The sequence below is a fragment of the Anomaloglossus baeobatrachus genome, chromosome 5 (genome assembly GCF_048569485.1).
Source record: "Anomaloglossus baeobatrachus isolate aAnoBae1 chromosome 5, aAnoBae1.hap1, whole genome shotgun sequence".
Taxonomy (NCBI): domain Eukaryota; kingdom Metazoa; phylum Chordata; class Amphibia; order Anura; family Aromobatidae; genus Anomaloglossus; species Anomaloglossus baeobatrachus.
Window position 1 is genome coordinate 210,265,768 of NC_134357.1, and position 26,136 is coordinate 210,291,903.

The 26,136-nt window shown below is 48.1% G+C and overlaps 1 protein-coding gene across 3 annotated transcripts in view; it reads left to right on the top strand.

Annotated features, from left to right (window-relative positions):
- Window positions 1-25,240, top strand: part of LRRC18 (leucine rich repeat containing 18) — a 150,332-nt gene extending 125,092 nt beyond the window's left edge. For 2 of the 3 annotated variants that reach the window (XM_075347328.1, XM_075347329.1), the window contains exon 3: window positions 24,428-25,240. In XM_075347328.1, coding sequence (XP_075203443.1) covers window positions 24,431-25,201 — 771 coding nt within the window. In that variant the 5' untranslated portion in view covers window positions 24,428-24,430 and the 3' untranslated portion in view covers window positions 25,202-25,240. Of the gene's footprint in view, window positions 1-18,620; window positions 18,742-24,427 lie in introns of all 3 variants that reach the window. The other variant, XM_075347330.1, reaches the window with a different exon arrangement.
- The last annotated feature ends 896 nt before the right edge of the window (window positions 25,241-26,136 follow it).

Consider the following 26,136-nt stretch of genomic DNA (forward strand, 5'->3'; position numbering starts at 1 on the left):
TGAAATCTCCTCTGAGACGTCTTTTTTCTAAGCTAAACATATCTAACTTTTTCAATCTGCCATCATATGGGAGGCCTTCCATTCCTTGTAATAGTCTAGTTGCCCGCCTTTGAACTGACTCTAACTTCTGAATGTCCTTTTTAAAATGTGGAGCCCAAAACTGGATCCCGTATTCCAGATGTGGCCTTACAAGTGATTTATAGATGGGTAACAATACGTTGGGATCACGGGATCTAATCTCTCTTTTTATACACCCTAGAATCTTGTTTGCTTTAGCAGCTGCTGCCTGACATTGAGTGCTGCTGCTCAGCTTATTTGTAATGAGAATACCCAAGTCCTTCTCCTGTTCTGTAGTCCCGAGTTTACTTCCATTTAATGTATACGCAGCTATAGGATTACTCCGTCCTAGGTGCATTACTTTACATTTATCAACATTAAATCTCATTTGCCAAGTATCTGCCCATTCTGACATCTTATCCAGATCTTTTTGTAATATTGTACTATCCAGGTCAGTTTTTAATATCCTACATAGTTTGGTGTCATCGGCAAAGACTGACACTGTACTATCAATCCCATCCACAAGGTCATTAATATAGAGAGTAAAAAGAATTGGTCCTAGCACAGATCCCTGCGGCACCCCACTGCTGACTATAGCCCATTTAGAGAATGTAGCATTTATTACTACTCTTTGTTTCCTATCTTTTAGCCAATTCCTTACCCAGTTGCATATTGTGTCCCCTAGTCCTTGCTTCTGGAGCTTTAGTATAAGGCTATTATGTGGTACAGTATCAAATGCCTTTGCAAAGTCCAAATAAATCACATCAGCTGCATTACCAATATCCAGGTTTGCACTTACCCCCTCATAGAACCCCAACAGGTTGGTTAGACACGACTTATCTTTCATGAATCCATGCTGTTTGTCAGTTATCATATTATTTTCTGCAATATATTTTTGCATGTCATCCCTTAAAATGCCCTCAAAAACTCTGCATACTACTGATGTCAGGCTTACTGGACGGTAGTTGCCTGGATCTACCCTCTTACCTTTCTTAAATATTGGTACCACATCAGCAATCCTCCAATCCTGAGGCACCAACCCTGTTACAAGTTGTGAGGTAAATCCGGAGATATGACGATAAATCATGATATTCAAGTATGTCAGGAAGCCCTCTCCTGGTGTCACCCCCCCTTTCCTTCACACAACTGGTTTAGCAACAAATCCCATGGCCATCTCCTGTGATATGGAGATGAGGTGGTGTGGGAACAATGGACACAGGATGACTCCCTGCCGTCACCCTGTAACAAGAGTTGTATCTCATTAGCAAGGCTATGGAACTAGCTAGACAGAACGACTCCAGTAAAAAATGGTTCATATCTCGCAAGCCATATTTCCGATAAATATGGCAACCATAAAAATGGTGTCTCCGCATGCGGACGATGCCGGCACACCCTTTTTATGGGAGCAGGACATTGGGAAATGCCCCAGGCGTGATATCAGCCAATGGGGAACTGGCAGACAGGTCATGAGTCCCCTCGTTCTGTAGCTAAATTCATAACTGTCACAATGAGAGCATTGGCGTCCGCCTACGACGCTCCCAGGCAAAGTTATGGCCCATATTCCATGTTGTGGATTGTCCATAACTCAAGCCAGGGGTGGAGCAGTGCTCCCTCTGAGGTCACTAAGGTAGGAGGGGACCTGGATCTGCCCAGGTTGATAACCCTACTTCGGCCATTTTCCAGGGTTCTTTTCGCTGGGGGCACGTGTAGGAAACATCTGTGGGAAGGATCCTAGAAACCTGGGTACAGCGCCCCCCTGTGGCCAGACGCAACAAGGTAACTGCTGGAACTGTGTATGCCTGTTTGTAAACCATGCTTTATCTGTAACTGTACTCTGACATATGTATATTCTGTAGATTCCCTATTGTATATATTGTAGTTTCTAGTGTGCTTTAGGCTGATTAAATTATATAATTAATCTTGGGCTGTTCTGTTATCTCGATCTTGAATCCCACGTCTGTGTGTTCGGCTAATAGTTACCGTGAAGCGGTTGGTGGCAGCGAGTTGTGCCAAGGATTATTGTGGGGAGGCCAGTGAGATTCGGGGAGATTTTATATATTCCGCCCGCGGAGGTCGGGGGAATATATACCCTACTCTCACCGGGGACCCTTCAATAATCGGCATAAGTAGTATAGCGGCCTCCTTGCTTATTGTCGGGCAATTCCATAATTGGCCTGACTATAAGAGGGGCGCTAGAGAGCGCGTCACGTGCTCTGTCTGTCGGTCGGGAGGTATAAAGGAGGGGTGACCCCCACTTGTTACCCCCCGATTGTGACGTACTGGTAGCCAGCGCGGGGGATTTCTGAGTGACCCCCCCGGTGGTTTGTGACATATTGGTGGCATAGCGGTGGGATCGAGATAATAGTGTGTGTGAGTGTGAGACCCATACTCCCAGACACTAAAGACTGCCTGCAGCAGCTGTGGCTGCTGGGGTCTTCAGACTAGCTCAACACTAGAGTGTCAGAGTGCAGATACTGTAAGGTGTGTGGAGGCATCAGGTGTCAGTTCTGTGTCAGTGACCAAAAGTCTGCAAGAATGGCTGATGGCACCAGGAGCAGAGCTATGCAACTGGCCAATGCTAAGGCAGGAGCCGAAGAGAGGGAGGACGGTGCTGTGGACAGTAATGAGGAGGTTGCCCACGAGTCCTCCAGGAGCTCGACGCCAGAAAACAGCTCTGCAGAGGACATTGCACAACCTAGCAATTATGGACAAGATGAGGAGCAGCTCACCCAAGGGTCCTCAACGAGCCAGATGCCAGCCCTCCGCTCTGCAATGGACAGTGAAGCACCAGGCTCCGCAGCGGGCCGCAGATCACCACGTGCCATTCCACCGAGCCTGGGAGGCTCGGATAGCCTTCTTCAAATGGCTATGGCCCTTCTCCAGGCTGGAGACCAGAAGGGCTACAAGGAACTCCTGGCAGAGCGCAGGGCAGAGCGGCAGGCAGCGCGTGATGCTGAGGCTGCGGAGCGGCAAGCAGCGCGTGAAGAGCGCCAGGCAGAGCGTGAGGCTGCGGAGCGACAGGCAGACCGTGACTACCAGCTGCATCTAGCCAAGCTCCAGCCCTCATCAGCCACACGTGACCTTCAAGACACCAAACTTCCAAAGGTCCGTGTTGAGGACTTCCCAGTGCTGGAGAAGGATGGAGACTTGGACTCTTTCTTGACTGCTTTTGAACGGACTTGCTTGCAGCACCATCTGGACAAGGACCAGTGGGCCAAATACCTGACCCCCCGTTTAAGGGGTAAGGCCCTGGAAATCCTTGGGGACTTGCCTGCTGAGGCAGATCAGGGCTACGACACCATCAAGCGGGCCCTGATCCAACAGTTCAACCTCACTCCGGAGTCCTACCGCAAGAAGTTCCGGACCCTGCAGAAGGGACCAAAGGACTCCTGGGCTGACCACCGGCGGGCACTTGCCCGAGCTGCCGACCACTGGACCCAAGGCCTGCAGCTTTCCACCGGACCAGAGATCCTGGACTTGGTCATCACGGAGCAACTCTTGTGGAACTGCCCTGAGGATCTCCGCCAGTTCATCCGAGACCAGAAGCCAAAGGGGTCCACGGCTACAGCTGCCCTGGCCGATGACTACACCAACAATCGGGCTCCTGAAGCCAGGAGAGCAGCCACCAGCAGCACCTGGAGAGGGGGTAAGATGAACTCTGCGACTGCCCCACCTGCCCCTAGACTGCAGGGGGTGTCCCCCTCAACTCCCCTCTCCAGGCCCGTGGCAGAACCAAGACGGTGCCACCAGTGCAACCTACCTGGACACTTCAAGGCCATGTGCCCTCAGCGTCCCAAGGCCCCGGCTCCGTCCCCGTCCCAAGGGCCGCCCAAGGTGTATTGTGTGGGTGGGGGTGGTGGTAGGTCCCTGGACAGCTTCCAACCTGTCACCGTCGGCCGGTCTGTGACCATAGGACTGCGAGACAGCGCCTCGGAGGTGACTCTGGTGCGGCCTGAGATGGTGTCCCCCCAAGACTTGATCCCTGGGAAAACCCTCGCTGTCTCCGGGATTGGAGGCATTGACCCGGCGCTGCCTGTTGCTGACATTTATGTGGACTGGGGCGCAGGGCGAGGGGTGAGGGAGGTGGGGGTAACTGATCGGATCCCCGCAAACGTGCTACTTGGGACAGATTTGGGGCAGATAACCTCCCAGTTTGGGCCCCAACCAAGGGCTGAACCTTCAGCCAGTACTGACATGCCTCCGGACAATGTTAATGTGTTATCTATGAATGATGTAAGGGAGGAGGGAGTGAACTCTGATATTTCTGCTTGCATAGACACCATAGACACACACACAGCTGCAGCTGTGACAGGGGAGGGGGTCAGAGAAAGGTGTGACAATGCCTCTACAAGTAATCAGCCTGTGAGCTGGGATCTGTTGCCCTCTGCAGGGATAAGCAGAGAGCAGGGTGCTGCAGGGGGAGGACCAGTGTGTGGGGTGGGGGCTACCACAGCAAATGTGGGGTCCCCAGAGATTTCACAGCGGGGTTCTGTTGCTGCAGGAGGGGAACAGGCAGGTGAGATTGGGGCCGGTCCAGGAGCGGAAGTGCTCCCAGGTAAGATCTCGGTGCATGGTTCCCCCACAACCGGGGTGTCAGGAAGCCAGGTAGGTCTGCCTGAACCGGCGACTTGGTCAGGAACGGAGGAGGAGCAGGCACGACCCACGGTCGCAGCGGCTGTGGCCGCTGTCACCCGCAGTGGGAGTGCTGGAAGCCAAGGGGCCTCCCGGAGGTCCGATAGCTCTTCCCCTTCTGACCAAGTGGCAGCCGAGTCAGGTGGAGGCCAGGACACAGGTCCCGGGGTACTGACCGAAGATGTGACAGTCTCGTCGATTCTGGCCACATCTAGTCAGGGGTTTCAGGCAGCGTTAGAAGCTGACGACAGCCTGAAAGCTCTTAAGGAGCAGGCGGCACAGCCTCCCTCGGACTCGGACCCGGAGCGAGTGGTCTGGGACCAAGGACGGCTGTACCGGGCCACGGTCCAGCAGGGTTCACCGGAGGCGTGGCCCAGGGACCGACAGTTGGTGGTACCCTATCCGTTCCGGACGGAGTTGTTGCGGATCGCACATGAGATTCCGATGGCCGGACACCTAGGGATCGCTAAGACCAAGGCCAGGTTAAACCAGCATTTCTACTGGCCAAAAATGGGGGCCGATGTGGCTGCCTACTGCCATTCGTGTGAAACCTGTCAGAGAGTGGGGAAGGCGGGGCCACACCCCAAAGCCCCACTGGTATCTCTGCCAATCATCGATGAGCCTTTCAGGAGGGTGGCTGTGGATCTGGTCGGCCCGCTGGCCATCCCCAGCAGCTCCGGGAAACGCTTCATACTGACGGTAGTGGACTATGCCACCCGGTACCCGGAAGCAGTGGCCTTGTCGTCCATTCGGGCTGACAAGGTGGCCACCGCATTGCTGGAGATTTTCTCCCGAGTGGGTTTTCCCCAGGAAATGCTCACTGACCGGGGGACCCAATTCATGTCCCAGCTGATGGAGGCCCTCTGTAAGCAAGTCCAGGTGCGACATCTGGTGGCCAGCCCGTACCATCCACAGACTAATGGCCTGTGCGAGCGGTTTAATGGCACCTTAAAGCAGATGCTTAAGATGTTGGTCGACTCCCATGGGCGTGACTGGGAGCGGTATCTCCCACACCTGTTATTTGCTTACCGGGAGGTTCCACAGGCCTCAACAGGATTCTCACCGTTTGAGCTCCTGTACGGGCGACGTGTGCGGGGCCCCCTGGCTCTGGTGAAAGAGGCTTGGGAAGGGGATTTGGCCACCCCTGGAGTGTCGGTTATCGAGTATGTCATGCGCTTCCGGGACAAAATGCAGGCCTTGACGCAACTGGTACACGACAATATGGCTCAAGCCCAGGCCGATCAGAAGCGTTGGTACGACCAGAACGCTTGTGAGAGGACCTACCAAGTGGGTCAAAAGGTGTGGGTACTGGTCCCCGTACCACAGGACAAGCTTCAGGCAGCCTGGGAAGGCCCATACCTCGTGTACCAGCAGCTCAACCCTGTGACGTACCTGGTCACCCTGGACCCTGCCCGTGGAAGGCGGAAGCCCTTCCATGTGAACATGATGAAGGCACATCATGAGCGGGAGGCATGTGCGCTCCCCGTGTGCAACCTGCCCGAGGAGGGAGAAGCGGAAACCCTCTTGGATATGCTAGCCCAGGTTAGGGCAGGCGGATCCATTGAGGATGTGGAGGTTGGCCACCAGCTCTTGGAGGACCAACGGTCCCAGCTGTGGGCCACCCTACACCCCTTCCGGGGGTTGTTTACCAACCAGCCCGGAAGGACTAACTTGGCTGTCCATCACGTGGACACTGGGGATCATCCCCCGATCCGGCGTTCAGCATATCGGGTCTCCCTGGAGGTGCAGCAACACATGCGCCAGGAGATTGACGAGATGCTGAAGCTGGGGGTGATCCAGGCATCCAACAGCGCTTGGGCCTCGCCTGTAGTCCTCGTCCCTAAGAAGGACCGAACCACGCGGTTCTGCGTGGACTACAGGGGGCTCAATGCGGTCACGGTCGCCGATGCGTACCCAATGCCACGCATCGATGACCTGCTCGATCAGTTGGCCGGGGCTCAGTACCTGACCATCATGGATCTGAGCCGGGGATATTGGCAGATCCCCCTGACTCGCAAGGCCAGGGAACGCTCTGCCTTTATTACCCCATTTGGACTGTACGAGTCCACGGTGATGCCATTCGGGATGAGGATTGCCCCTGCCACTTTCCAGCGGATGGTCAACACCCTGCTCAAGGGACTTGAAGGGTACGCGGCCGCGTACCTGGATGACATTGCCGTCTTCAGTCCCACCTGGGAGGACCACCTAGAGCATCTAGCACAGGTGCTCAGGCGGATCCACCGGGCAGGTTTGACCATCAAGCCGGGAAAGTGTCAGCTGGCCATGAGCGAGGTCCAGTACCTCGGTCACCGGGTAGGTGGGAGAACACTGAAGCCCGAGCCTGAGAAAGTGGAAGCCATCGCATCCTGGCCCACCCCCAGGACCAAGAAGCAGGTGATGTCCTTCTTGGGGACCGCTGGGTACTATAGGAGGTTTGTTCCATGCTATAGTAGCCTGGCAAAGCCCTTGACGGACCTCACCAAGAAGAAGCTGCCCTCTGCAGTCGATTGGACAATGGACTGCGAGACAGCCTTCCGGGCCCTAAAGGACGCCCTGTCCAGCCCGCCCGTGCTACAGGCAGCCGACTTCACGCGGCCGTTTGTAGTACAGACCGACGCCAGTGACTTCGGCCTCGGTGCGGTGCTCAGCCAGGCGGACTCTGCGAGCCAAGAGCACCCAGTCTTGTACCTGAGCAGGAAGCTGTTACCAAGGGAAGTTGCCTATTCCACGATGGAGAAGGAGTGCCTGGCCATAGTGTGGGCCCTGCAGCGTCTGCAACCCTATCTATACGGGCGCCACTTCATCGTGGAGACGGACCACAATCCCCTCAGCTGGTTGCACACCGTCTCTGGGACGAATGGGCGATTGTTGCGATGGAGCCTTGCGCTCCAGCAATACAACTTCACCATTCGCCACAAAAGGGGCCGTGACCACGGTAACGCAGACGGGCTGTCCCGACAAGGAGAGGTCGCGGACGGGCGCACGGGGGAACACCGGAGTGTGCTGCCCCCTAGCGCCCTCAAAAGGGGGGAGGTGTGAGGTAAATCCGGAGATATGACGATAAATCATGATATTCAAGTATGTCAGGAAGCCCTCTCCTGGTGTCACCCCCCCTTTCCTTCACACAACTGGTTTAGCAACAAATCCCATGGCCATCTCCTGTGATATGGAGATGAGGTGGTGTGGGAACAATGGACACAGGATGACTCCCTGCCGTCACCCTGTAACAAGAGTTGTATCTCATTAGCAAGGCTATGGAACTAGCTAGACAGAACGACTCCAGTAAAAAATGGTTCATATCTCGCAAGCCATATTTCCGATAAATATGGCAACCATAAAAATGGTGTCTCCGCATGCGGACGATGCCGGCACACCCTTTTTATGGGAGCAGGACATTGGGAAATGCCCCAGGCGTGATATCAGCCAATGGGGAACTGGCAGACAGGTCATGAGTCCCCTCGTTCTGTAGCTAAATTCATAACTGTCACAATGAGAGCATTGGCGTCCGCCTACGACGCTCCCAGGCAAAGTTATGGCCCATATTCCATGTTGTGGATTGTCCATAACTCAAGCCAGGGGTGGAGCAGTGCTCCCTCTGAGGTCACTAAGGTAGGAGGGGACCTGGATCTGCCCAGGTTGATAACCCTACTTCGGCCATTTTCCAGGGTTCTTTTCGCTGGGGGCACGTGTAGGAAACATCTGTGGGAAGGATCCTAGAAACCTGGGTACAGCGCCCCCCTGTGGCCAGACGCAACAAGGTAACTGCTGGAACTGTGTATGCCTGTTTGTAAACCATGCTTTATCTGTAACTGTACTCTGACATATGTATATTCTGTAGATTCCCTATTGTATATATTGTAGTTTCTAGTGTGCTTTAGGCTGATTAAATTATATAATTAATCTTGGGCTGTTCTGTTATCTCGATCTTGAATCCCACGTCTGTGTGTTCGGCTAATAGTTACCGTGAAGCGGTTGGTGGCAGCGAGTTGTGCCAAGGATTATTGTGGGGAGGCCAGTGAGATTCGGGGAGATTTTATATATTCCGCCCGCGGAGGTCGGGGGAATATATACCCTACTCTCACCGGGGACCCTTCAATAATCGGCATAAGTAGTATAGCGGCCTCCTTGCTTATTGTCGGGCAATTCCATAATTGGCCTGACTATAAGAGGGGCGCTAGAGAGCGCGTCACGTGCTCTGTCTGTCGGTCGGGAGGTATAAAGGAGGGGTGACCCCCACTTGTTACCCCCCGATTGTGACGTACTGGTAGCCAGCGCGGGGGATTTCTGAGTGACCCCCCCGGTGGTTTGTGACACAAGTGAGTCTAAAAAGATGAGATACAGCGGTCTGTCGATTACGGAGCTCAATTCCCTCAATATTCGTGGATGAATGCCATCTGGTCCTGGGGATTTGTCAATGTTTAATTTACTCAGACGTAGGCGTACTTCATCTTGTGTTAAATTAATTATATCGGGTGGTGGACTTTGATTTTTCACTTGTTGAATGATCCCTGGTACAGTCAGTTCCTTGGTGAATACAGATGAGAAATGCCTATTTAATATCTCAGTCTTTTGTTTGTCCTCTATAACTAACTTGTTATTATATTTTAAGGGTCCGATACTATCCTTTGTTTTCCTTTTGGCATTAATGTATTTATAAAAGATTTTGGGATTTATTTTAATGTCATTGGCGATTTTTGTTTCAGTAGCTAGTTTTGCTTGTTTGATTTCTTTTTTGCATTGCCTATTGATATCTTTATACTCCTGCAATGCTATTTCTGTATTCTCAGCCTTTAAGATGTTAAACGCCCTTTGTTTTTGTTTTATTATACTTTGTACAGTCTTATTTATCCATAGTGGTTTCTTTTTATTCCTGGACATTTTATTACCAGAGGGTATAAGTTTTTTACAGGACTCTAGCAGTATATCCTTAAACTTACCCCATTTATGTTCGGTATCCCCAGTTACCATGACTCTGTCCCAATCTACACATTTAAGCTCTTCCCTTAATTTGTTGAAATCAGCTTTCCTAAAATTCCAGGTTTTAGCATTCCCCCTTTGAAATGTTCTATTGAATATTATGTCGAAGCTTACCATATTATGATCGCTGGTGCCCAAGTGCTCCCAGACCTGTAGATTTGAAATTGTATCCGGTCTATTTGACAGGACCAGATCTAGCAAATTATCTCCCCTGGTCGGTTCATCTACCATCTGAGAGAGGAAATGGTCCTGAATGGTAGATAAGAACTTACAGCTTTTAGCAGAACCAGAAGATTCTATGTCCCACTGTATGTCTGGATAGTTGAAATCCCCCATAATAAGAACCCGATTATTATTATTAGCTGCCTTTTCAATTTGTTCCAGCATTTCACCCTCTATTTGTTCAGGTATGTTAGGAGGCTTATAGCAAACTCCAATTAGCATTTTTCCATTATTCCCCTCCCCATGTACATTTACCCATACTGACTCTACATTGTTGCTGTTCCCCTCAATGTCATCATACAACACAGGTTTTAGGTTAGATTTGATAAATATACACACCCCACCACCTTTTTGGCCTTTCCTGTCCTTCCTAAATGTACTATAACCCTGTATGTTTGTCACCCAGTCATGGCTTTCATCCAGCCAGGTTTCCGTAATGCCCACCACATCATAATCCATGGTTGACATAAGAGTCTCCAATTCATTCATTTTGTTTGCAAGACTTCTTGCATTTGCCAGTAGACATTTAATCCTATTAACACCTTTATTACTCCTAGCCTCCCTACGTTCCTTGTATGTCCCATCCCCCCCCTAATCCTTCATTGACCCCTACCGTCTCCCTGTCTCTATCTGCTCTATCTATCCCCTTATTTGCTCCACTACCCTCCCTCCCCCCCGATCCTAGTTTAAAAGCTCCTCCATCCGTCTGACCATTTTCTCCCCCAGCACAGCTGCACCTTCCCCATTGAGGTGCAGCCCGTCCCTACCGTAGAGCCTGTAGCCGACTGAGAAGTCGGCCCAGTTCTCCATGAACCCGAACCCTTCCTTCCTGCACCAATTTCTAAGCCACATATTTATCTCCCTAAGCTCCCGCTGTCTTTCTAGTGACGCTCGTGGCACCGGTAGTATTTCTGAAAACACCACCTTGGAGGTCCTGGACTTCAGCTTCTCTCCTAGTTCCCTGTAATCATTTTTAAGGACCTTCCACCTGCCTCTAACTTTGTCATTAGTACCAATGTGCACCATGACCGCTGGGTTTTCCCCAGCCCCACCCAGCAATCTGTCTATCCGATCCACAATATGCCGAACCCGAGCACCCGGCAGACAACACACTGTTCGGCATTCACGGTCTCGGCGACAGATGACCCTGTCTGTCCGCCTAATTATAGAGTCCCCTACCACCAACATCTGTCTGGGCTTTGCTGCACTCCTATTTCCCTCCTTCCTACAGCAGTTTTCCTGGTTGCTAGGAGCAACGTCCTGCTGTAGTGACCCTAGTCCAGGCCCTTCATTCCTAATATCAGCCAAACAGGCATATTTACTAGGTTGTGCCAGGTCAGGACTAGGCTCCCTGACACTTTTCCCCCTACCTCTTCTTCTAACTGTTACCCAGCTACCTACCTCTGGGTCCTGATCTTCCCCACTTCCACCCTCCTCCATATCACTGGCCCCAGCCAGAGAAAGCTCAGTGAGCTCTAAACTCCTCTCCAGGTTTGCAATGCCCCTTAGTGTTGCAAGCTGCTTATTTAGATCAGTTACCTTGGCTTCCAAATACGCAACATGCTTGCATCGAGTGCAGATATAGTCACCCTCGAACGGCTGCTCAAGGCATGCATACATCTGACAAGATACACACCTGGTAGCATTGTCCATGGAGCACCTATCAAATGGGGATCAACAGTAAAGTAGAAAAACAAAGAGAAAAAAACGAAAGAAACCCAATGGGAAACGTATAAGGATAAATTCAAACTATGTTCTTGTGTCAAACTATGTAATTGTGTTGAAACTATGCACTTATCTTAAATTCAGCACTTTACTGCAATTCAGCACCTCGCTCGCTCAGCCCCCTCGCTAGTACTGGCTGGTTTATATAGATGTACAATGAGTATCAGAAGCTGCTGGAAGCTTCTAGAAACAGGTGTGACTAATCCTACTAATTAAATCACAAGACTAACCTTTTTTTTTTTTTTTTTTTTTTTCCCTTTTCACAGAATCACAAACAGACACACAATTCCCTAATGAAATTCAACAATTACAGTTATCACCACTATGTAATTGTGTTGAAACTATGCACTTATCTTAAATTCAGCACTTTACTTGAATTCAGCACCTCGCTCGCTCACATTCAGCGTTCTTCCAGGTGTTCACATGACTCATCTTTCATAGTGTGATAGTTTTCAGCGGCCTTTATCGTGGGTTTGGAAGAGCGCTTCGGTCGGACAACTTGGTCTGCTGAAAGCGTGGGCTCTGCCTCCTGGGCTTCATAATGGACAGTATCAGGTTGTATTTGCTCTGTTTCAGCAGTGGGGAACTGTCCGAGGTCTTTTTCGGCCATTTTTATTTAAGGTGTACTGTCTCTTTAAGAAACTTGACTTTTGAATAGGGTCCAAAAATCGTTGTGCAGCTCTGCAAGGACTCCCTGATGAGATTCCCAAGGTGTCTTTAGTAAAACTTGGGGTTCGCAGTGCAGCGATGTGCAGTAATGAGGTATAATGTACTGCAAGTCTATAGAAGGCGTATAGCAAGAGAGAAACAGCAGGTGCATAAACTGTCCCTTTACAATGCAAGCAGAGGTGACACAGGACGTGGCAGATGGGAGAGCTTCCCCTTAGGCTTGTCCAGGCATGCACTGTGCAGGCAGACTAGTGCACAAGGCTTGTTGCTAGGCAGATTACATGGGAAGTTACAGGGCTCTAAGGGATCTGTAGCCGGGGTATTGAGCTCTTAAGCAGTCTTCTGACTGTTCTGTCCCCACTTAAAGGCGATGGAAGGCGCGTAGTTGTGAGAGGTTGTGAGAGTCTTACCTTCGTTTTTCCTATAGGTGAGGCAGACAGGACCAGAGCACTTCAGAGTGAAAACATGCACATGCTGAGATGAAACAATGGTGGTTTATTTTCTCCAACGGTTAGGACATGCAGAGTGCAGTAATCCAAGTACCTGGCATTGTAATTCTCAGTGATGCTTGCCTCTGTAGCTACTACGTGGTCAGAAGACTTTGCTCCTCGTAGCTCCAATAAGGGATGTTGTTCTCACAGACTCTGCTTTGGAAAAGAATATCCCAGGATGTGTTGCAAGAGGGTCATCAGACACTCCCATGGGCTGGGCAAAGGAAACAGAGGAGCCGAAAGGTCTGACCAGTAGATGGCAGCAGAGACAAGCATTAAATAACAGTTTTAACTAAGACAAATAGAAACAGCACATTTTCTGCTATCCAACTCGTTACCTGTTCACACTGTTCAGGGCGCAAGAATGCTTTCCCACGTGGAGAAGAAAATGGGGATAGGAAGGCAGAGGTCGATAAAGCAGGAACCTTTTTCTTTGGCTCAATCACACTGCTTGGGTGACCACCACTGTCACTACCACCTCGACCACGGCCCTTACCCCCTCTTATTCCCATATTTTTGGTTTGATTATTCAAGGTGAATACTGTAAAGTGACCTTTTCTACAGGCAGTGGAACAACACTTATGCCGGATTGTTAAACTTGTGTTAATAGATTCTCACGATAGCTGTTTCTGTAAGTCTAAAATCCAAAAGGTAACTTTATTGGACAAACTACCACTTGGAGGAGTCGACAAAGATGTTGTGAATGTCTTTGAGCCCCAAAAGAAAACAGGGTTTGACAACACTTTTCTTTTAGTATTACTTTTTGGCACTCAGACTGTGTTTTAGTAAGAGCAAGGCACTATGTAGGTGTTGGAATATAAAGAGTCCAAAACTATACAAGGTTGTTGCTAGGAAGGTACTGGCCTTGAAGCAGAAGTTGTTCCTTTGACAGCAAGTATTAATAAAAATTGGCTAACACTCAGACTGTGTGTTAGTTGCAGAAAGCCATTATCTAGGTTCTGTAAGATATGAAGCCCCCCCAAAATATGCTAGGTGGCTGCTAGGAAGGTACTGGCCTTGAGGCAGAAGTTGTTCCCCTGACAGTAAGTATTAATAAAAATTGGCTAACACTCAGACTGTGTGTAAGTGTGGCGCCCCTGACCTGGTCAGGCACCACTGATTACTGCACCCATGCTGGGTCAGTACAAAACAGGTAATCCTAAAGGCTGAATAGGGTGTGGACACACAGACACTAGTAACCAGGACACACACACACAGCTTAGAGGGGACCCCTGGGCAGACCCAGGGAGGGGGGCGTAGCCCTCACATTCCAGCTAGGGGCTTGGTGTGGGACTGGAGATGAGGAGTTGTGCAGAGGCAGCCAGAGGAGTAGGAATGGAGGAGCCGCATCTGAGGTGTGAAGAAGAACAGGACACGCTCAGACACTGCACCAGTTAGTGGCTGCTGGCGGGGTAGAGCAGCTACCGTGTAGTGCTGCATGAAATCCACCTGGTGAAGGGGTAGCTGAGTAAGGAGACTGCCGGTAGACCGAGCCCGCACGGGGAAACAGGTCTCCAGAGCAGGAACCCTCTCACTTGGCCTGCACAACCTACACAGAGTCCGCAGCATCAGCAGCAACGAGGGGGCCCATATGGAGGATTGAGCCTTGAGCCATCTTTACCTTGGTCCATGCTGCCAGCAAACGGACCAGAAAGGGGATAATGGCAGTTTCGACTTCCCTGGGTGACCCCCGCAGTACTCCAAGTTGGGGTCACCTCAAAACAAGAAGGGCTAGGAAGGCGAGTCAGCAGTCACCCCTACATTAGCCGATCCACCTGGTTCATCATAGCATCACCTGGCTTAACTCACCCCTGCCACCTGAAAGCGAGTAAAAACCCTGAAGGACATTGCTGCTTGTGTGTGAGTTCTTCTGCGACCTGTAGTACCTCACACTTACACTGAGCCCCTGGGGCCAGCCTCACTCTTGGGAGGCCAAAACGACTGACTGCATTTACCATCAGCCCAAGGCGCTCCCTAAACTGCAGTGGCAGTCACTCCCTGACCGCAATTACCGAGAGTGGCGTCACGATTCCCATTGAAGTTAACCTGACCTGCCTGTTGTCAGAAGAATCCCAGCACGTGAAGACCCTGAAGACCCCAAGGCGACCTGAAGGTAATGGGGCTACACATTAGTTGCAGAAAGCCACTAGGTAGGTGCTGTAAGATATGAAGCCCCCCCAAAATATGTTAGGTGGCTGCTAGGAAGGTATTGGCCTTGAGGCAGAAGTTGTTCCCCTGACAGCAAGTATTAATAAAAATAAAGACTGTGAATTGAGATGGTGGCTGACAGGCACTACACTACACCTGAACCCCTTGTTTTTACAATTTTGGGACCTTTTTTTGCAAGTTGTAATACCTATTGCTAGTATAACAGACACAAGGGATGTAGCAGTGCTGAGATTGTTGATTATTAGTAGCAGATGTCAGGACAGCTTTAAATCTCTCCCTGCCTGTGAGTAAGCTGTCCCTAGCTGTCCCTATATCACACACTGCAGGAACAGAGCGTATGCAGCACTATAAAGAGGATTTTTTTTTGCAACAGCAGTTCTATGATGTACACAGCTGATAGCAAGGTGGACACTGTCTTCAGCCCTTAAAAGGACTATTTTGGATTCTGCAGCAGGAACACTATCTCATAGAACGACCTGCACTGCCCCTATACCTGTTTGTATGATTTACACAGTCCGCTTTATCAATTTTGATACCCAGCTTTATCATGGCAGTGTATCATAATTAGTGGGGGAACCGCATGCCGGTTTTTAGAAATTATTTATTTAAATAATGTATTTAAAAAGACACATGACTTTCCTCTTATTTTGATACACAGCCAAGATAATTGCATGGCTGGGAGCAGCAGCCTGTAGCCATATGCTTTACAGTATCTCTGCAGGGTATCATAATATGGGGGGACCCAACAAAAATGTATTTATTTATTTATACTCTAATTTACAGTGACCTTCAGACAGGGTCTGTGATTGCAAGCAGTCAGACACTTTGTTACACAGGCTGGGAGGCTGGGGGCGCTTTCTGACTGCAACCAATCATAGACACCAGGACTGCTGGTGGGTGGGGGAATCAGTGAATCTGTATGAAGGTAAATGAGTAGCCCTGGAAGATGAATGAGAGGCTCAAAAGCAGTTACAGCCACGCCAGAGACTCGGAACAGGAAGACCTGTTATGTTATGTTTATATGTAAAATAAAAAGTGTAACCTGTATCACTTGCAGCCTGAGAACGTGCTGGAATTAAGCAAGGGGGAGTGTAGCGCCTCTGAAGCCATCAGGAGCTACAAGGTACTGCATCCAGATGCAGGGCCTACCCACAGGGACCCGGAAGACCAGTGCAGGTAACACCAAAACTCATAATCCCAGTTTTTATCCCTTCCCAAGGACTGGTGACAGACTAGAGTTGGACTCATTGGATGGCCACCCAGGGGTGGAGCCGATCGAGTCCACTAGACAACAACCAGGTGGCAGGGGTCAGACAGTCAGTAAGTGGAAGTGAGAGGAGATGGGCGTATCTGTACTGACGGGAGTGTGAAACAGTGACCTGTCAGGCACAGGCATGCAGTTGCCGAAGGAGTACGTGGAGTACCCTTGAAACCATAGCACTGACGGGGTACAGAGTCCTAGGTCAGGGAAACGCTCCAGGCAGACCTGATAAAATCTACACAGTGAGGGGACCATCCAGGACCTCACTGACCATAAAATCCGGGGCACCAGCAGTGATGAGAGAACCAGGGGCCGGAAACAGAACACCGACCACCCTACAGGGTTGAAGCTGCCTGCCACATGGACTAAAGACTGAGAGACTACGAGGAGGGGACCCCCAGTCGCTCAAAGCCTCGGGGACCCACCAACTAGAGAAGGGTACAGGAAAGAAGTCACCAGGTCACCAAACCGGCACTGGGACTAAGGGGACCAGCGGTGAGGACCAGCTTTCCTCCGGGTACCAGCTATTAAACTACTTTGAGTAAAGAACCCAGTTACACAACAATCCCTTGTGTGGCTTCCCTTCTTTCCACACCTAACTCCATCACCTACCCCCTCTGGGGCCCCGGCCCTACTTGCGGAGGGCCCAACATCTAGGCTGCCAATACCATCAGACCCAGCAGTGAGAGACTGTGCAGTGGCAGTTCCATCTCCATAACCGCGACCCGCAAGTGGCGTCACAACCTAACCTTTAATAAATCTTCCCCTGTGTATAACTCCTTTCAAGCGACCCCCAGGGTCACGAAACCGGGCAACGGCCACCCAGTGAACTGTCCCCGTACATACACGGCCCGGTACTGAGTACCACATAGCCCTGGGACGGTAGAATAGCACACTTGCTCTAATCCCCCAACCCTTATACCACAATTTTAAAGTCTCAAATTCTGGTCCCCATAAACATATATGGGAACCGGCGTCCAACCAGATATCCGAGATCAAATCTGGCAGGAGACGTTTTTGTTTTTTAAATCTGCATAGTCCCACCAATCCTGGATATCTGGGAGTCCGCCCATCACAACTCGTAAGGTGATGCTGGTAATATTTAAAAAATGAGGTCTAATTAATAATAATAATAATAATAATAATAAGTTTTATTTCTATAGTGCCAACATATTCCGCAGAGCTTTATAATTCAGAGGGGACATGTACAGACTATATGAGACAATACAAAATAACAAAATGAAAATACCAAGAGAAGTGAGGGCCCTGTTTGTAAGTCTATGAGGAAATAGGGGAGGCACAAAAGGTGAACGGGGGGAGAAAAGCTTGTCATATATGGTCCGGCCATCGATTTAATAGGGGATTCAAAACCAGCTGCGTGGACCGGTCGCCAGCCAGAATTTTTACAGGTACAGAGTGTAAAAAAGTACATGGAGAGTAATGGAATCAGAAGATACAGGGGACAAGAATTGGAAGTAAATTTTATGAAGGGCAGAAAACGACTAGATTAGATCAGGGCGGTGAGGTGATAGGCTAGTCTAAAGAAATGCGTATTTAGGGCCCACTTAAAGGTGTGGATGTTGGGAATTAATTGGATTGTTCTTGGTAGTATGTTCCAGAGCATAGGCGCAGCTCGTGAGAAATCTTAAAGACGGGAGTGTGAGGTTAGAATTGTTGAGGATGTCAGTCTTAGGTCATTAGCAGAGCAGAGGGCACGGGTGAGGTGATAGATAGAGATGAGGGAGGAGATGTAGGGTGGTGTGGAACAGTGGAGAGCTTTGTGAGTGAGAGTGATACGTTTATGTTGGATTCTGTAGCGGATAGGCAACCAGTGCAATGACACACTGCAATGCACAGAGCAGAGGCATGAGTAAAGCAGTTGGAGAGGAAAATGATTCTGGCTGCGGCATTCAGAATGGATTGGAGAGGGGAGAGTTTAGTAACAGGGAGACAAATTAGTAAAGAATTACAATAATCCAGGCGAGAATGAATGAGAGCGACAGTAAGAGTTTTTGCAGAGTCAATGGTAAGAAAAGGACGAATTCTAGAGATATTTTTGATGTGGAATAGACATGAACGAGCGAGTGAATGAATAAGGGGAGTGAAGGAGAGATTGGAGTCATATATAACCCCAAGACAGCGGGTTCTGCTGGGGTGTAATAGTAGAGTAGAGTCACACACAGAAATGGTAATATTGGGTTTCAGAAGGTTTGAAGAGGGAGGAAACAGGAGACGTTCAGTTTTTGATAAGTTTAGTTTTAGAAAGAGGGAGGACATGATGTTGGATACAGTAGACAGACAATCGGTAGTATTTTGTAATAATGCAGGGGTGATGTCAGGAGAAGATGTGTACAGTTGAGTATCATCAGCATAGAGATGGTACTGGAAACCAAATCTGCTGATTGTTTGTCCAATAGGGGTAGTGTATAGAGAGAAAAAGAGGGGGCCGCGGACTGAACCCTGAGGAACCCCGACCGTAAGAGGAAGAGGAGAGGAAGAGGAGCCGGCAAAAGATACAGTGAATGAGTGGTCAGAGAGGTAAGAGGAGAACCAAAAAAGAACGATGTCTGTGAGCCCGATAGAGCGGAGCATAGTGAGGAGGAGCTGATGATCCACAGTATGGAATGTAGGAGAGAGATCCAGGAGAATCAGCAGGGAGTAGTGATCATTAGATTTAGCTGTTAGTAAGGGGTGCTTCACACAAAGTATCATAGTATCATAGTATCATAGTTTTTAAGGTTGAAAGGAGACTCTAAGTCCATCTAGTTCAACCCGTAGCCTAACATGTTGATCCAGAGGAAGGCAAAAAAACCCCAATGTGGCAAACAAGTTCCAATGGGGAAAAAATGTCCTTCCTGACTCCACATCCGGCAATCAGACTAGTTCCCTGGATCAATACCCTGTCATAAAATCTAATATACATAACTGGTAATATTAAATTTTTCAAGAAAGGCATCCAGGCTCTGCTTAAATGTTAGTAGTGAATCACTCATTACAACATCATGCGGCAGAGAGTTCCACAGTCTCACTGCTCGTACAGTAAAGAATCCTCGTCTGTGATTATGATTAAACCTTCTTTCCTCAAGACGTAGCGGATGCCCCCGTGTTCCAGTCGCAGGCCTAGGTGTAAAAAGATCTTTGGAAAGGTCTCTGTACTGTCCCCTCATATATTTATACATTGTGATTAGATCCCCCCTAAGCCTTCGTTTTTCCAAACTAAATAACCCCAAGTTTAATAACCTGTCTTGGTATTGCAGCCCACCCATTCCTCTAATAATCTTGGTGGCTCTTCTCTGCACCCTCTCCAGTTCAGCTATGTCCTTCTTATATATCGGTGACCAGAATTGTACACAGTATTCTAAGTGCGGTCGCACTAGTGACTTGTACAGAGGTAGAACTATATTTTTTTCATGAACACTTATACCTCTTTTAATACATCCCATTATTTTATTAGCCCTGGCAGCAGTTGCCTGACACTGTCCACTAAAGTGAAGTTTACCATCCACCCATACACCCAAGTCTTTTTCTGTGTCTGTTTTACCCAGTGTTCTACAATTAAGTACATAATCATAAATGTTATTTCCTCTACCCAAGTGCATGACCTTACATTTATCTACATTAAACTTCAATTGCCATTTCTCAGCCCAATCCTCCAATTTACATAAATCTCCCTGTAATATAAAATTATCCTCCTCTGTATTGATTACCCTGCAGAGTTTAGTATCATCTGCAAATATTGAAATTTTACTCCGCATGCCCCCAACAAGGTCATTTATAAATATGTTGAAAAGAAGCGGGCCCAATACTGACCCCTGTGGTACCCCACTATGAACTGAGACCCAGTCCGAGTACGTACCATTAATAACCACCCTTTGTTTCCTATCACTGAGCCAGTTTTTAACCCAGTTAGACATATTTTCCCCTATCCCCATTATTCTCATTTTATGTACCAACCTTTTGTGTGGCACCGTATCAAAAGCTTTTGAAAAGTCCATATACACAACATCCACTGCATTTCCCTGGTCCAGGCTTGAACTTACCTCTTCATAGAAGCTGATCAAATTAGTTTGACAGGATCGATCCCTCATAAACCCATGTTGATACTCTGTCATAAGGTTATTTTTCTTGAGATACTCCAGTATAGCATCTCTCAAGAAACCCTCAAGGATTTTACCAACCGTAGAGGTTAAACTTACCGGCCTATAATTTCCCGGCTCAGTTTTTGTCCCCTTTTTGAATATTGGCACCACATTTGCTATGCGCCAGTCCTGCGGTACCGACCCTGTTATTAAGGAATCTGAGAAGATTAAAAATAATGGTCTATCTATTACAGAACTCAATTCCTGTAATACTCTGGGGTGTACGCCATCCGGGCCCGGAGATTTGTCAACCTTAGTGATTTCGAGGCGGCGGCGTACTTCCTGCTGTGTTAAGCATGTAATATTCAAGGGTGAATTTATGGTATCACTGGTCATGTCATCTGCCATGGCATTTTCTTGTATAAAAACCGTAGAAAAAAAGTCATTCAGCAGGTTGGCTTTACCCTCATCCCCTTCCACCATTTCACCAAGACTATTTTTAAGGGGGCCAACACTATCGCTTTTCAGTTTTTTACTGTTTATGTAGTTAAAGAATATTTTAGGATTATTTTTACTTTCTCTCGCAATGAGTCTCTCTGTCTCAAACTTAGCTAACTTAATTTGCTTTTTACATATTTTATTTAATTTTCTATAATTATATAATGCCTCATCACTACCTACCCTCTTTAATTCTTTTAAGGCTTTTTGTTTTTCTTTTATTGCTTCCCTTACAGCTCTATTTAGCCATAGGGGTTTCCTCCTATTTCTAGCATGTTTGTTCCCATAGGGTATATTTTCTGCACAAGCCCTATTCAGGATGCTCATAAAAGTCTCCCATTTGCTTTGTGTACTTTTATTACTTAGTACATCATCCCAGTTTATTGCACTAAGATCATCTCTCAACCGTTTAAAATTTGCTTTCCTGAAGTTTAATGTCCTTGTAGCCCCTCTACTATACATCTTACTAAAAAAATACATGAAAACTTATTATTTTGTGATCACTATTCCCCAAGTAACCCCCAACTTGTATATTTGATATGCGGTCTGGCCTATTGGTTAGTACAAGGTCTAGTAGTGCTCCCCCTCTTGTGGGGTCCTGTACCATTTGTGAAAGGTAATTATCTTTCATTGTTATCAAAAATCTATTTCCTTTGCTGGAACTGCAAGTTTCTGTTCCCCAATTTATATCAGGATAGTTAAAGTCCCCCATAATAATTACCTCTTCGAGACTCGTTGCTTTATCAATTTGCTTTATGAGGAGATTCTCTACCTCTTCCATAATATTCGGCGTCTTATAACACACCCCTATCAGTATTTTATTATTCATTCTCCCCCCCCTTATCTCTACCCATAGGGACTCTACATTCTCAGTACCCTCACATATGTTGTCACGCAGGATGGGTTTTAAGGATGATTTTACATATAGACACACACCTCCCCCTCGCTTATTTGTACGGTCATTCCTGAATAGGCTATAACCGTGTAAATTAACAGCCCAGTCATAGCTCTCATCCAGCCATGTCTCTGATATCCCCACTATATCATAATTTTCTTCCAACAATATTAATTCTAATTCCTCCACCTTATTTGTGAGGCTTCGGGCATTAGTGTACATGCACGTTACGTATGACTCTGTACCTGTATTCCTGCTTACTGTATTGACTGTCCTAACCCTTCCCCCCGTACCACCCCCAGCGAGATCGCTACCAAAAATCGCTGCTACGGCACGGTTTTGGTGACGCAACAGTGACCTCATTAGCGATCTCGCTGTGTGTGACACTGAGCAGCGATCTGGCCCCTGCTGCGAGATCGCTGCTCATTACACACAGCCCTGGTTCGTTTTCTTCAAAGGCGCTCTCCCGCTGTGACACACAGATCGCTGTGTGTGACAGCGAGAGAGCGACGAAATGAAGCGAGCAGGAGCCAGCATCTGGCAGCTGTGGTAAGCTGTAACCAGGGTAAACATCGGGTAACCAAGGTGGTTATCCGATATTTACCTTAGTTACCAGACTCCGCAGCTCTCACGCTGCCTGTGCTGCCGGCTCCGGCTCTCTGCACATGTAGCTGCAGTACACATCGGGTTAATTAACCCGATGTGTACTGTAGCTAGGAGAGCAAGGAGCCAGCGCTAAGCAGTGTGCGTGGCTCCCTGCTCTCGCGGTTATGATCGCTGCTTCGGCTGCTGTGTTTGACAGCTAAGCAGCGATCATAACAGCGACTTACAAGGTCGCTGTTACGTCACAGAAAATGGTGACGTAACAGCGACCTAGTTGTCGCTGTCGCTTAGTGTGAACCAGCCCTAAATCATTAGAGACTTTAGAAAGAGGAGTTTCAGTAGTATATAAAGGCCACGTCACACTAAGCAACATCGCTAGCAACATCGCTGCTGAGGCACGACTTTTGTGACGTAGCAGCGATGTTGCTAGTGATGTCGCTGTGTGTGACATCCAGCAACAAGCTGGCCCCTGCTGTGAGGTCGCTGGTTGTTGCTGAATGTCCTGGACCATTTTTTAGTTGTTGCTCTCCCACTGTAAAGCACACATCGCTGTGTGTGACAGCGAGTGAGCAACAACTGAATGTGCAGGCAGCAGGAGCCGGCTTCTGCGGACGCTGGTAACCACGGTAAACATCAGGTAACCAAGAAGCCCTTACCTTGGTTACCCGATATTTACCTTCGTTACCAGCGTCCGCCGCTCTCATGCTGTCAGTGCCGGCTCCCTGCTCTCTGCACACGTAGCAAGAGTACACATCGGGTAATTAAGCCGATGTGTACTGTGGCTAGGAGTTTAGGGAACAGGGAGCCGGCACTGGCAGCGTAAGAGCAGCGGACGCTGGTAACGAAGGTAAATATCCGGTAACCAAGGTAAGGGCTTCTTGGTTACCCGATGTTTACCGTGGTTACCAGCGTCCGCAGAAGCCGGCTCCCTTCTGCCTGCACACGTAGCTGGAGTACACATCGGGTAATTAACCCGATGTGTACTGTGGTTAGGTGTGCAGGGAGCCAGCGCTAAGCGGTGTGCGCTGGTAACCAAGGTAAATATCGGGTTGGTTACCCGATATTTATCTTAGTTACCAAGCGCAGCATGCTTCCACGCGTCGCTACAGGCTGGGGGCTGGTCACTGGTTGCTGGTGAGATCTGCCTGTGTGACAGCTCACTAGCAACCCGTGTAGCGATGCTCCAGCGCTCCCTGCCAGGTCAGGTTGCTGGTGGGATCGCTGGAGCGTCGCTTAGTGTGATGGTACCTTAAGGAGCGGAAACTGGATTGTAGAGGGTCAAGGTGAGAGTTATCTGACAGATAGCGGATTAAACGGGAGTGGACCAGGCGTTCCAGGATTTTAGAGATGAAGGGGAAATTAGAGACAGGTCTGTAGTTAGCGGCACAATTTTGGTCCAGGGATGGATTTTTAAGTAATGGGTATATGCTGGCATGTTTGAAGGAGGAGGGAAAGACACCAGAGGAACGAGAGAGGTTGAATATTTTAGTTCAGTGAGTGGTGACAGCTGGAGTAACAGATTTAAGGAGATGTGAGGGAATAGGGTCACTGGTGCAGGTAGTAGGGAGTGAAGATGCAAGGAGCCAAGTAACTTCTTCTTCTGTGACTGGATCAAAGAGTGAAAGCGAGCTAGATGAAGTGTAGGAGGGCAGACAATGTGTGGTGTTATAAGGCTGTGAGGAAGCGTATATGGTCAATTTTTGGTTTAAAATAATTGGCCAGGTCATCTGTGCTGAGGTTAGTGGTTGGGGACAGAACTCTTGGGCTGAGGGGTGAATGGAAAGTATCAAAGAGTCGTTTGGAGAGGTGTAGGTCAGCATTGTATGTTTTGAGCATAAGCTTATAATGGATGAAATCTTCGGCTAGATTGGATTTTCTCCACAGACGTTCAGTGCACCTGGAACACCGCTGGAGAAAGCGTGTTTGCAATGTGTGCCAGGGCTGTTACCATCTGCGCCGAGTTGCTCTGTGTGTAGCATGTAATCTTAATCTTAATCTAATTAATGACGTGCAAAGTGCCTCAGTCTTTAAGGGGTTAAATTACTTCCACTGTTCATATGTGCCTATTAATACATTTGAAGAATTATTGGAGATTTGTTTAGCTTTTGTTGGTATTATATGTAAATAATTAAATATGTTTTTGTTTCAGAAAATGCCAAAGGGTAAAGGAAAACAGAAGGATAAGAAAATCACTTTGAAGACAGCTAAGAACTCCATCCGTATTACGTTTGATGGAAAAAGAAGGTTGGATCTTTCTAAGATGGGAATTGCTGCTGTTCCCAAATGCTTATTGAAACTTTGTGACATAGAAGAGTTAGACCTCAGTAGAAATTTAATACGCAAGATCCCGGATTGGATACATCGTTTTCACAATCTTCGATGGCTTGATCTACACAGCAATCAAATAGAGAAACTTCCAGAGTCTATAGGCCAATTGACAAACCTCCTACTTCTTAATGTTTGCAACAACAAACTGACCACAAATGGTGTTCCTATGGAACTGAGCCATCTCAATAACTTGCGGCAACTTAACCTAGGACTTAACAGCCTTGATATGTTGCCAACTACATTTGGGAATCTAAAACAGCTTAAGGAAGTAGGTGTCTTTGATAATCAACTTACTTCAATTCCCCCCAGCATACTCAACCTCCCTAAACTGAAGAAGCTTAACACAAAGAGAAATCCTATCCAGAATACAAAAAAAACAGAGGAGGAATATCAAGAAACCATCGAAAGGGTTAAATCCCTTTACCTTGTCAATGAAAATGATCTGTGTAGTCCTTGTCTGGCAAAATGCCAGATGGATAAGAGTAAGCTGAAAAAGCTGAAAAATTTGATGACTTCTACAATGAGAAATCCTTTTTCCAACAACCTTGTTTCTCCAAACTCTACAGCCAAAGAGACATTGATAAACATAAATTAAATTGACATGAGATCATAAAATACATTAACAATGACAAATAAAAAGGATAAAAAAATACATTTTGAAATCTAATTATCTAGTTTCAAAGATGCCCGGGTGCCGGACCTGGGCTCGGGATTCTGGGTGTTTGATCAGGATCCGGCACTCGAGAAATTAAAAAAAAAATATGTAGGAAAAATAAAGAAAACAAGAATGAATCATACTTACTGAGGCTACGTGACATGGTGGCACACTGCTTCCAAGTCGCATGTTCACTTCCTGTGCTGCGATCGCATACACAGCTTTCCCTGCTTTCCCCGCCCACTGGCCGTCCTGTCGTCTGTGCTTGGTTGCAGTCAGATGCACCCCCAGCCTATGTTACAGCCTATGTAACCATGCCTGCCTGCAATCACTGACAGACTCTATTTGTAGATCAGTACCGAGGTAAAACAATAAATAAATAAAACAATTGGTGCAAGATCCCCCCGGTATTTTGATAACCAGCTTTGATAAAGCCCACAGCTACAGCCCCAGCCCTGCGCTTCTCCTGGCTGTGCATTAATAGAAGGGAAACCGCATGCAGCTTTTTTTTTTTTTTATTTAAATAATTTAAAAAAACGATATGTGGTCCCCCCCCCAAATTTTCATATCCAGCCTTGATAAAGGCAGCCGGGGGATGGTATTCTCATTCTGGGGAGACCCAGCCTAAAAATATCAGCTTCCAGCCGCCCGGAATTGTCGCATCCATTGAATGCGACAAGCCCGGAGCTTTACCGCCTCTTCGCGATTGCCCTGATGTGGTGGCAATCAGGGTAATAAGGGGTTAATAACAGCACACAGCTGCTACTAAACCCAAGATTAGTTATGGCAGGCATCTAAGAGACACTCGCATCAATAATCTGTAAATGAAAGTAAATAAACACAGACACCGACAAAATGCTTTATTTGGAATAAAA